Source organism: Eucalyptus grandis, chromosome 8 (genome assembly GCF_016545825.1).
Source record: "Eucalyptus grandis isolate ANBG69807.140 chromosome 8, ASM1654582v1, whole genome shotgun sequence".
Classification (NCBI taxonomy): domain Eukaryota; kingdom Viridiplantae; phylum Streptophyta; class Magnoliopsida; order Myrtales; family Myrtaceae; genus Eucalyptus; species Eucalyptus grandis.
The window spans coordinates 566,606-579,531 of NC_052619.1; the positions used below are offsets into that span (position 1 = coordinate 566,606).

Sequence of the window (12,926 nt, forward strand, 5' to 3'; positions counted from 1 at the left end):
GGGAAGGCAAGCTATCCCTTGAGCTCGAAGCAGTGTCGGGAGATAAGGGGTCATCATACAGCTTGATGAAGTTCATTTTCGCCCTAGTGATTGACTACCTCAAAAAGCTATGAGAGCTTTCCATCAAAACCGACCATGATTAGAGGGCAAGATCAATGCATTAGCCCTTCTGAAGATAAACTTTTACAAACACCAACGAGGAAATTATTCTCGCATTTGCTCAAGTATTTGAATGTCCTGTCAACGAGCAAGTCGCTCCAAAGAAAGATGAAACTTCTAATTACAATTTACAACTCATCACTGCTTTCTGGAAAATCTATAACAGCAGTCTATCACAGAATTCTACCTCGTGTACCATCCGTATTCTGATACTATCCACCATTCTTCAATCACAACAATTGGATTCCCACCGGTTATTCTGGACATCTACACAATCCGTCTCTCTACCAACCAACTGCTCATCAAAACAGTAAATATTAATTTCCTGTCCATCACGTCCATCTCTGAGGCCAAATTCCTCAGTTATGCAATGATTTCTGTCAACCGACTATAACATAACCCATAACATTCTTTTTAGCAGGTGTCTCTGTGCCCATTGCAATCATTTCGTGGGTGCCGACATGCTGTCCGAGAGATTCAGGCAGAGTCATTCTAGACAACACAGTATAGACTCTACCTTTGGGTATCCCATGCTGACATCTGTTATCACACATCAATAAGAGAGACATTATCAGTTTTGATGGCATAAGCATCACTTTCACAAAGTATAGAGAATGATACGAGTACTTGCCTAGTTGAGAATTTTGCTTCTGATGAAAATATCTTCCGGCCTTGCAATATGAACCTATCATTCTTTATCAGTAATAACAACAAAAACATCTCTCACCGACCATGTCCGGCGCTCATCTTTTGCGGGGGGATTTATGACAGCTTTCTCTGCGTTTGCTAAACGATAGCCTATCATGATTTCCCTCCTCAGTCGGGTGCGTAAGAGTAGTTCATAGAAACTCAACTCTTCACCTTCACAAAGGTAGAGATCTGCCGGTCTAATGTGCAACTCATTTCCCTGGTAGTGGCCATAAAACCCACCATTTAGCGAACGATAATCTCCAGAACTATACACGCAAAACTAATATATGTACTAAAAGAACACTAAATTTCTCAGCTGAAGATTAGCAAAGTCATGAAACATAAGAAACAAGCAAGAATGAAACCATATGACTTGACACAGTGCAGACTTCAGGGAATAGTGATGATAGTAAATGAGTTCGAGTGAAATTTGTCTATAAAAATTCATATTTTGTACTACCTTTCCGAAGTGCATATTGCCTATAAAATTCATTTTTGTTAGATGTACATTATACCTCCTCTGCGAAGAGCTCTTCCAAAACATCATTTATCTGGCGATCCTCAGCAACCATTGCCAAAGCCATGCTGACAAGCTCATTTGACAAAACGTAATCACTGATTTTGGACATTGATAATAGATTTTTAGTCCTGGGATCCAGTATTTCAGATATGATTACTGATTTATCAGAAGCCTGCTGCATTTCCCCCATCCAAGAGCTTTGTGAAAAATTTCCTCTGCGAGATGGGGCCATGCTGAGAGGGAGGCGCTTTGCCTGACAAACAAAAGAGAGGAAAATGGATGTCAACAGGTGTAAGGAAATAGTTTTGACCAAGACGAGCATCAAGAACGGTAAGGGCAACTGAGAATCTCCCACTGCACAAGACTGCTAGGTAGAACCAACTATGCCCTTGGCTCTTTTATGACAACTTCCTCAACAAATTCCTTTTAAGTGACGACAATGTGGTATATCCATAGGGAATTAAGGTCAATGTGAGAGGCTTTTTCGCCCCTCTTAAGCTGAGTTAATGCTTAAATTCAATTATCTGCATAATCATGTAAGAGCTATCGAAAGTTAAAAATCCTCAATCAAGCCAGGCTATTGGCAACCTTTCCCCATGGACCCAACAACCACCCCCATAAGAACCTCACAAGCATGACCATTGCAGTGAATATTACACAAAATTCAACCCCCCACCCTCCCTCCTTCTTCTCAAAGAAAAAGTCTGGCATAATGGAAGAGCAGAAGTATTTATTCCAATTAAGTGATGGTCAAATGCTCCTGTCGAGTAGGGTGTTAAAAATCCAACTTAAAAAGAGTAATGAAAGCAAGACATCCCCCAATGAATTAAATGAAACTCGGACTTTGGAGTACCTGTATATCACGAATTAACAGCAACGTGGCAAGAGATCTTGAATCAGCTTGAATGGCTGAATCTTCCACTGATTCATCAGCAAGAATTAGTATCTGTAAAATCAGCATCCAATGAGAGCATTCCACAGGGTTATGGTATTAACATAAGAAACTGACAGGTCAAAGTTGTAACTGTCTTATCAATTATCAAAATGATGACACAAATTATCAGATCTTCTGGACATTAGACAAATTTAAGAAGAGTTCCGCAAAATGTGCATTTATTTTCAGAAAGTGAACTTCTTGACTAATTGCTGTAGCAGAGCTAGTGCCTAATGAAAGCAAAAGATTCAATAGAGAGTTTCATTCACTTACTGAATCAAAAGATTCCAGAGGGAGACTCTCCAGGTGACGCCGTATAACTGCATTTCCTTCTCGATTTTCTATTTTTATGTTTGCAAGCCTACTAATTTCAAGACCGCCATCAATAAGCTTCTGTTCCCTCTCCTCTTCTGGAACCTCATTGAACATCCAGAGCTCTGACTCAGGTGCTAGAGACGCATCCAATACCTAAATGACAGATGGGCAAACCATAATCAACAGATATGAACTGAGTCCTTTTTCATGGCACTATAACCAATAAAGAGGTAAGAGTCCTGGCATGTGAGATCATATTTGTAAGCCCATATTAAATTATTGCCAAATTAACTGAGTAAACCAGAGTCCTTTTGCAGACTTCCAGAGAGATGCAAAGATGAAGAAATGGCAGAGCCAACTCTCTGGCAGGGGGATGGTGTGGATTTTCTCCTGTATTTTAACTAAACTAAGGGAGTTTCACTGTTACCTTCTCTGTATGGAAAACATGCAAAAATATTCTGACACATCACCTGCTAATTCTAGGTTTGCTTATAATTACCATAATCATATCTTCCATATCTCGCCGCCAACCACAAAAAAGTATCTTTTCTGAAGACTGGTCAATACTAAATTCTTTGGGTAGATGTCCCCTCCATACCTGCAGCATTAGGTGAAAAAAAAATTAGGGGCTTCATGGAAAGAACTTACCACAATCATATCATCAATGTCTCTCCTCCATCCACAAAGTAGAATCTTCTGTGGTTTTCTTGCTGGAAGGGGAATGTGTGTGAATGATGCTTCTTTGACCTGAATGATTAAATTAAGGGTTAATACCATAAAAAACCTAAACTAATACACCTGTGACAAATTTACCCCAAAGTAGTTTTTTGACCACCAAAATCTCTGAATTGGTATATCTTTGACAAAAATTTATCCAAAACCGGAACATTTGTGACAAATTTACCTCTGTTGATTTCCGTTAAATTTTATTATCAAATTGTTGAATTAAATGATACATGATAGTTGACTGGTGTACCAATTTGGGATTTTACTTTTCACTTGTCACAGTTGTACTAGTTTTGTGGTTTTTTGTAGTATTAATCCAATTTAAGAAATAGTATACTTGTCACAAATGTACCGGTTTGGAGTGTTTGACGATCAAAAAATTAATTTATGGTAAATTTGTCAAAAGTGTACTAGTTTGGGGTTTTTTGTGATCATTTGGAGTAAATTTGTCACAGGTATACCAATTTGGGATTTTTTGTGGTAATAACCCTTAAATTAATTATTTTTTTATTAAAGTTTAACTCTGGTGTGCCACTCAGTTACTAGATTAAGTATCAATCTGAATGAATAAGAAACCAGCTAAGTTTCATGGCAAGAAGCAAACAGTCTATCTTTTCAGTTATTACACCAGTCATATTGTCATACTTGTGCAATCTTTCCAAAATAAATAACCTAATCAACAAGGTGTTATGGTGACATCATGGTCTTTTCAAAGAATTGGTATAGAGCAGAAACAATGACAGTTGCTCCTGCTGGTGATTGCCTACCATAACACCCTTTCTTATTTTTCCTCCCAATGAGTGTGCTTGATATAGGTATCCTTAATTTTTTCTAATTCTATGCCAACATTTCTTGAGTCATTATGCTGAAATCACAAACAAAAGCTCATCAAGACCAATTCTAGAAGAGAAAAAAGCACCATCGGTAATGCTGTTGGAGCGTATGTATCATCATCTTCTGCTATGACAAGAACTTCATCGCCCTCTTGTAGAACATAGGAATCGTCAGGATTCAGGATAATCTTACCACCACAAGATGCAACCTTTATTCCACAAGGTATTGCATCAGGAAAACTTATAAGCACATCCTCAAATTGCATGCCATCCAACTGGGGCCACCTTTTGATGTAAAACTCACAGTTTTCAAACCCAAGGATGTCTTCCCAAATCTGCCATGACATCACAAAGCCATCAGATGATTAGAAGAGGGTGAAAAATCAACTTAAAGGACCAATTTGCTTCATATTTTGTTTGACAGGTAGGATAGTGCATCTGCGAGCCAGGGGATGAATAATTAACAGAATACTGGGACATAATCATCTTGAAGAACAATGGCCAGTTTAGTTACAAAAGTTCAACACATTTCATGAAACTGACCTGTGCCAATCCAGGCTGCCGAGCACATTGAATCATCAAGCGACCAATCACATCATGTGCCACAACAGTTTCGACAAGGTCTCCGCCAACAAGTTTAACGAGAATTTCATTGTCAAGATCGCTTAATTCAACCACAATGTGCCCTCTTAACCCTTCTTTAACTCCAGTTAAACTTAGGACCGTCCTTAATGCACGAGCATCACTCTACATCCAATAATACAATTGAATCAGCTCCTAGCAACTACCAAAAAGGGATATAACTTATTTGTGATGATTAATCAAACCTGGTCAGCATTACCATCTACAGCAAGGACGATTATTGCTCTGGCTTTGGAGACAGAGACCTGCATAAGAAAAGTAAAAGGTTAATGGATCCTGCATATGCAATACAAACAACAAAAGGTAACGAAATTTTTTGCCAAAGACCAAGTACACAGTAGGGGTTCTTGAGTAAGAAAGTTGCAAGAAACAAGACAAGATGATTTTACGAAAAATAATAAGACAGAAAAGTTAAGCATAACAAGGGGTTTTGGGCTCGTGGAGTTTATGGGAGTTTAGAGAAATCTAAAAGATTGAAGCATCGTGAGTAGGAGGGGGATTTCCATAAAGCAGGCATGTGCCAATATATGTGCATCAGATGAAGATCAACAATATGGACCTCACTTACGAAAGAAGTGTCGTCAAGAATAGGTCTGTTAACACATAAGGGCGAGACAGAACATATATATACAAGGCAAGGGAGCTGGGTGATGCATGAACTAGCATTGTCTACGTTTAGAATGTTTTTATCACCCGGTCCACCTAAAGAAAAAGATGTGGCGTGCATGCGCACAAAGAGAGAAAGAGAGAGAGAGAGAGAGTGTCTAGCGTCTCAATGAAGAAGATCAGAATTGAAGAAAATAAGTTGTTCTCAGGGAAATATGTGGTTGTACATATCTGATTGGTCTATCAATTTGCATCAAGTGAGGTAACAACAAACGACAAACCGATCACTGAAAACAAAATACCAAGCGAACATCACCATATAAGTGGATCGAGAAGAGAGATTTTAATTAAAGATTTCGCCTCAGAACTTTCAAATGACTTCATTCTCAACACAGAGTAAAAAACATTACAGAATAGATCATGTTATCTTCCCTAAACCTTCACATATTTCCTAATGACTAGTACAGTTGAGATCTGCAATGTATGTCAAAACAACAATCAGAGAATTAAAGTTGGCTAAGTAATGAACTCCCTCCCCACATATTTGTATCAAAATCTGGACAGCCATTTCTGGTTAAATCAATCATTAATATTTCAAAATCATTACTTTCACCATTGACCATTAATGACCTTTTTCAAGTCAGCCAAGATTAGAGGGCTGCCACTTCTGCATATAACAGATGTTCCACTGAAATCAAACTCCATCTTAGCAATGTCAAGTTCCATTTCCTCTTTATCTCTTTCAGCCATCACCACAATGGTGCCTCCACCCAAACTCTCATTTGCTAGCGCCAGCTGATTCAACAATGATCCCTGCATTTGCCATGAATTATGTGTTATCACTAGGACAGACATAGCAAATAACAAGCACATATTTTTTTATGAAACTTTTACCAAAAAAGTATGTCAGTGAATATAACCTGGTGCTCAAGACCAAAAAGAAAATAATAATAAAATTCAGTGCAACTGATATTAAATAGAGTAGACATTCCATTGATAGGGTAAATTGGATGGTACCAGCTACCAACAACCAGCAATTTTGCATAGTCTTTGGGGGAAATGAACCAAACTGTTGCAGTTTCATAAATGATTTCAGTATGGTGATCTTATTCACATTAGGACAACCATTTCACGAACTAATTAACGTCTGGCTGTAATATAAGTGCAAGAAACACAAAAAGGTGAAGTAAAGAGGAGAAACTGAATAACCCGAAGTTTCTGATGTAAATTCTGAGTCTGTTTTGTTAAAGTGAAAGACATTGAGTCTTTTTCAAATATCTTAAATATTTTCTATCTTCTAAGATGAGAATGGGAGGCACCCCCTTTGTGCTCTTCAATACACTTCTTATTACAAAAAAGAAGGTCAATTGTCAAAATCAAAAGTTTATGAAGTAAATCCTGCAAACCATAGCATGATTATCTTGCAATCAACACTTTTTCCTTCTCTTCTTCTTTCTTCTTTTGTAAGAGGGGGAGCGGAGGTGTCCACAGGAGTTAGATTAAAAAACAGGATAATCAGGATATTACCAATTTATCACTCCACCCAAGAATTAAGGTGTGGTTTTGCTCAACTACTTCACTTCTGCCTTTCCTCAAGGAGTCAAACTTCTCGGAGATAGCATCAGAAACAAGTCCAAGCATCATTGCGAATATAAGCATTCCTCCAAAGCTAATCAAAAGTGAAACCAACCTTGGACCAAAACCTTCTGAATCTGCATGATTGCCTGCACTAGCGACATATGTCCATGATAACCAAAGACAATCTGCCATGTCATCATCTGTGACACCAAAAAGTGCTAGTCCTCCCAGAAAGATGAGAAGTAATGTTGCGACCAACAATGCCAATGGCTTAGCATATGGATGAACCGAGAAAAATACATCCAGTCGATATGCTAGCTGCTTTTTCAAAGATACTTCTTCCAAAATACAGTCTGATGATCTTAACCTTGGGACTTTGTCAATGCACTTGAACAAGAGAATAGGAATACATAATATGGAGAGCGAGCTTATCAGAGCAATGTTCTTAAATCTTTTATTTGGTCCATCTTGATTCTGCTTGTCTATAGAACCTTCAAATTCTGCTAAATCCAATAAACTGCAGGCTTGCAGGGTAATCCTAAGTTGAGAAATTTGCCCCTGAAATTTAAACCAAACTCCATTAAAGAGGCAATTCAATGATAATTACTGCAGATAATAAAACTAGTACTTATAAAATCATTATCCTTAATAAAGATAAAAAAAAAAATTTGGATAAGAAGTTAACTAAAATTTGCTTCCTTACATAAGATGCCAAGCTGGGGATTTTTATATACAAATACAATTAGCCATATTATGCTGCAGCCTCTGGTAACAAAGAACTGCACGTTCAGTTTGCAGCGTACTAGCTATTTCATTCTCAATTTAATCCTCACGAAGACAGTTATTCCTTTGTTTGGTCCTAAAAGTAAATCGATAATAGCTATTCATTACCTCAAAATCAGGATTAGTTACTCTGAGAGAGAGAGAGAGAGAGAGAGAGAGAGAGAGAGAGAGAGGAGGGGGAGGAATGAGTTTCATGCAAACAAAAATAGCTCAACTTTTTATATTTCTAACATAACCTTGCATTTTTCAATATATAATCATATTTGTAATAAATTTGTATTAATCATATTTAAAATATAGACCACGATTTAGTATTTAATCTAAATGAATTGATGAATTTGTAGGGAATATGAATGCAATCAATAATACAGAAACTAATTTATCATCTATTTTATTTATAGCCTAGCTTTACTCATAATTAAAGCTTAATTCATAGTTATTAGTCTGATTTACATATCATCCCAGTAAATGGTACTTGATAATGACAATGTAAAATTAAATTAGAGTAATGGTCCGTGTTTATTATTTATTGAGAAGATGATAATAAGTTATCTTATATTACCAATTAAATATTTAACTAGATACAACATTTCATTGCAATAACTATATATTCCAACTTATAGTTATAAATTGTTGTCTATAGCCAATTGTTTATTTGAGATAATCTTATATTCTGAGTACAGTTAGAATTATAATTAAGAAACAATGTAATTTAAAAAAAAAAAAAAATCTAACAATCATTTAGTTTACAAAGTATGTACATAATTCACTGTTGCATGATAATTCTCTTACAAATATTCATATCTCATCAAAGGGTATTAGGGGTAAGTTTTCATTCTTAACTTATACCCCATACGAAAATAGTCTACAAAATAAAAACTTGGAATAACGATTCAATCTTGCAAACAAACTAGAAAGTAGCTATTGCATTCCTATTGCTGCTCTATCCCCCATCATGGAATTAGGTATCCAATTCTGCAAAGCAAAATTCGCGCCACTATGAAGATTCATTCTTCACCGGTTTCATTTGAACCAGCTCGAGTCCTAGAGTTAAAAAAGTTCATTTACCCAAGAGAGTAAGCCTACTGTGCATGATTCTTTTTTTTTTTTTTCTTTTTTCTGAGACTGCAAGAGTGAGGTAACTAGACCACAGATTGCTAGTTAGACCAGTAGAGTTCTCGAATCCCTTGAGAATAACATTTTTCAACTCCATTAATATAACCAGAATTGCTCAACCATCTCATTCCATGAATTACGGCAGATTACATGGAGATGCAGATTCTTGGATGAACAGTATCCATCCCTCAAACCTGAATACTTTCCTAGTCAATTGTTTGGTCAGAAGAAAAGCCGGCAGGGAAAAATATAAAAATGAAAACTTTCGCATCATCAAGCGGAACTAGCCGGCAAGAACAGGGACCGCGATTTGACTAATTCTCTAGGATTAGGAACCGCGAGATCCATCCTCGAACTTCAGAACCAACCATGGACTATACATGAAATGCAAAGGATTGGTTGTTTCAGAGATTTTACCTGCAAATCCTCGACCTGGCTACGTAAACTGAAGTTCTTGTGCACCACCGAACTGAAAGCCGTCAACACAATCTGCGACACCACATCGTCCTTCGATTAAAACGGAGAGAACAAGAGAAAGCTAAACTACTTGAGCGCGCGCGCGCGCGTAGAGGAGACGCACCGCCACTAGAAACGCCATCCGCCACCGAAGCCCGAGCCTCCTCCGCAAATCCCCGACCCCTTCGCATCGCGACGGGACCTTCTCCGCAGGCGCCTCCGGCTTTCGATCGGCGCCGGCGCTCGGAGCCGCGCCGCCACCGCTCGAGACGGCCTTCTTCTCGCCGCCCGCCCGCGGCCTCTCCGATCGGAGCGAGGGGCCGAGCCTCCGGCGGGGTCCGGCATACCTGGCCTCGCGGTACGGAAGAGGAGGGCTCACCGGAGGGGCGGAGCGGAAGGAGGGCGGGCGGGGAGGCTTGGGGTCGAGGGAGGCGGCGGAGGAGGAGGAGGGCCTCGGGTTGGTGGAGAAGCGGCGGGGGTACTTCGGGGTCTTGGCGGCGGCGGCGGCGGCGGCGGCGGCGGCGGAGTGGGCGCAGTACGGGGAAGGGGAAGGGAAGAACCAGTCCCGGCTGAAGGAAGGGAACGACGCCGGCGGCGAGGAGTCGGCGTCGACGTGGGACATTTTCGGGATTTCGAGGATTTCGGAGGGGCTTTTTCGGGAGCAAAACTGAAATTGAATCGAAGATTAAAACGGGAGAACGTTTTGATAGTGCGCTCGTTAGAGATGGGGAGGGGGAATTTGAATTAAGAGGGGGCAGGAGAGAAGTGAATAGCATAATCTGCAAATTAAATTAATCAGGTTTTGATGGAGACATTGTTAGTTGACCTTGGCCTTCTCAAAGGATCGAAAACATTGTATACACTGCCTGCCGAGATTAACAAATGAATTGAATATGCATATTTTAAATTCATCTCGAACAATGAATTTAATATTCGATTATGGAAAGAACTAGTCATTGTGTTTGAAATTGTGAATACATATAATCCACCCCATAATGAGTTAGTGGGGAAAGAAGGTTGTGTTGAATATGGGGTTTTTGTGTTTCTTCGTAAGCAAGTGCATAAATTCATTGAAATTGGTCAATATATGTCGAAGTCCACTCCCTTGATCTTGGGATATTTTCAAGTTGCAGCAAAGTTTATATGATGTGGAGAAGTTATGATTATGCTAGACAAAAACTGGGCACCACTGAGTCGATAAGATAGTTAAATACTTGAATCAAGAAAGATCCTCATTTAAATATAGCAGCAATTCCAACTTCATGAATAAACAAAGGATTGAGGAGCACATCAGATCTTCAAATAGCAAAGGCTTCAACTAATGGGACCGGAATCCAAGATAACAAAGAGAAGGACACCAGAGGCCCAAAAAGGCCCAACGACAACTCATCGTAAGCCCATGATGTAGCCCTTCAGCGACAAAGGCCCACAAGAGCCCAAAATCACTAGTTTTCCATTCACAACGTATATATATTTAGAGCAAGCTGATCATCTTTGACTCGTTTAAAATCCAAATTTTGGATTTTGGGGACTTGGAGTTTTATTTAAGGGTTCCCCCATGCTTCCTTGTCTTTAGATCTCTGTCATGGCGTTTCATCATGGGATCGAGTATACCGAGACTAACTTTCCTGTTTGAAAGAAAGAGAGCAACTCTACATGTTCCAATAAGCTCATCAAAAGATGGACATGTCGATGTTTGTATAGTTGGCTTTAATTTTCGAGATTCCAATCCAAGCGTTTGATTACACCCACCTCAGTTGGCGAGGCAGTGTCAATCATCTCTTCATCCAAGATTGAGTTGGTTAAACATCTGCTGGTAAAGTTTTCATCTTCGTATTCGAAATTGGTAACCGATTACTTTTATTACTTTTACCTCTACCTTATATCATGAACAACAAATGAAGAACTTCAAACATTAGAGTTCATAATTCTATTGTTCCGTGTCAAAAAATACACATCTCTTTTTCTGCGTCGGTTAATTTTAATAAAAGTTACTATGTCAACCAACAACTTTTTTCTTCCTTTCAAAATTTGTTGGTAGCTTAGGAGCACTATAAAATTATTAACCTTAGGTAAAGTTTGCAAATTACAAATTCTTATACTAACAGACCGATTTTTATTTGTGTAACTTTTCGAATTACTAGCTCTTATATGAAATCACCAATCTAAATTAGAATAACTTAAATATTTTTCTTTAATTATATTACCAACTGATTTTGAATTATTAGAAAGAAGAAGCCTCGAGTCAAATGGGCATCCTTGATTTGGAACAATGCTATATCTCTAAGATATCAGTTCAATCTCTAGCTTGTTACCAAGAATCGTCTCCCCACTCAGGCATTGCTTTTATCTTATGGCAGGATTAGGAATGCGGTGTGTGCTTTTTGCAAGTTTACGCCGGATTCTATTGATCATATATTTTTTGGATGTAGCATTACTGCTAGTTTTGCCTTCCTTTGGGCTGTCATATGCAACCTTCCTTGGCGCAACAGGACTTGGGCCGACAACCTTCGCTAGGCTTTGAAGTTCCTTTCTGATAAGGACTACTATCACCCCAACACCCAATTTTCCTTTGGAGCTCTCTGCCACCTTATTTGGAAAAACAGGAATGAGATTTTGTTTAGAAACCATACATTCACAACTTCTGCCATAAAAAATCACCTCATTAAAGTGGTTAAGGATAAGGCATTGACATTCACAAATGTAGAGGACAATTCGAGAAACAAGAGGCTTCAACGTAGCTGGGGGATTGACCCTTGCATTTTCTATTCCAATCCAGTGGCTGCTTAGTATTCTTGCTGGTGTCTCTGCTAGATGGGCCATTGCTGTCACGTGGTCACTTTTGGTTGGGTTTTGGGCTGGGTTGCCACTGTTTGGCTGGCTGGTCGCCTTCTTTTGTTTTTGGTCATGCTCTGGATGTGGCCGCCATTGTGCTGACTGTGCCTTCTAGCTTCTTTGCCTTATAGGCTTTTGTGTTCTTCTTTCGGCACCTTTCCACTCATTATGCCTTGTTTATTATGAGTGTAAGTTTTGGAGCCGTTTGCTTGTATATGTTGGTTAAAGCTTAATACATTAACCGTTCACCAAAAAAAAAAAAAAGATTTTGAATTATGTACCAACTCTCGTTTAAATTGTTTACATGCATTTATGATATCTTTTATTTTACCAAATTTTCTTAAGAGTTACCAACTTTTATTTGCCTTAAAACTAGCAACCCCTTAAATTTATTAATTTCTTTTTAGAGACTATCAACCCAAATTATCGTGACACATCAACTTTTCTTCCATTAAACTACCACCTAGTATCGAGTTATGGACTCTCATTTGAATTACTTATTGACATTTATTTGATTTATTTAATGGGCTTTTGTACAGTACACAACAAGTCTTCACACAAGCAAACTTGAGCAACACCTACATTTCCTAACTTGCCAACAAATCTTATTATTTACAGACTTGTTATTTGTCTATCTTAGCAACACATATGTTTACCAACTATTTTCAAAAATTAACAACCTTAATTCGAGTGCCTTAGAAGCACCTATGTTTACCAACTCTTTCAAGAAAAA

The 12,926-nt window shown here is 38.5% G+C and overlaps 1 protein-coding gene across 2 annotated transcripts; it reads right to left on the reverse strand.

The window, feature by feature from the left end:
* Positions 1-157: 157 nt before the first annotated feature.
* LOC104456193 (ion channel CASTOR) lies at positions 158-10,101 on the reverse strand. Of its 2 annotated transcripts, none has more exons than XM_018862019.2 (13): positions 9,483-10,101; positions 9,320-9,391; positions 6,953-7,561; positions 6,056-6,238; positions 5,005-5,064; positions 4,721-4,924; positions 4,264-4,512; positions 3,118-3,216; positions 2,577-2,771; positions 2,223-2,315; positions 1,365-1,622; positions 791-1,066; positions 158-699 (listed from the first exon to the last, which is right to left on the reverse strand). In XM_018862019.2, exons 1-12 carry the CDS (start codon positions 9,978-9,980, stop codon positions 848-850), a joined length of 2,739 nt encoding a protein of 912 aa, XP_018717564.2. In that variant the 5' UTR covers positions 9,981-10,101; the 3' UTR covers positions 158-699; positions 791-847. The 2 variants fall into 2 exon arrangements, with proteins under 2 accessions (XP_018717564.2, XP_010069236.3); XM_010070934.3 differs by lacking the exon at positions 3,118-3,216 and adding an exon at positions 3,267-3,365.
* Positions 10,102-12,926: the final 2,825 nt, after the last annotated feature.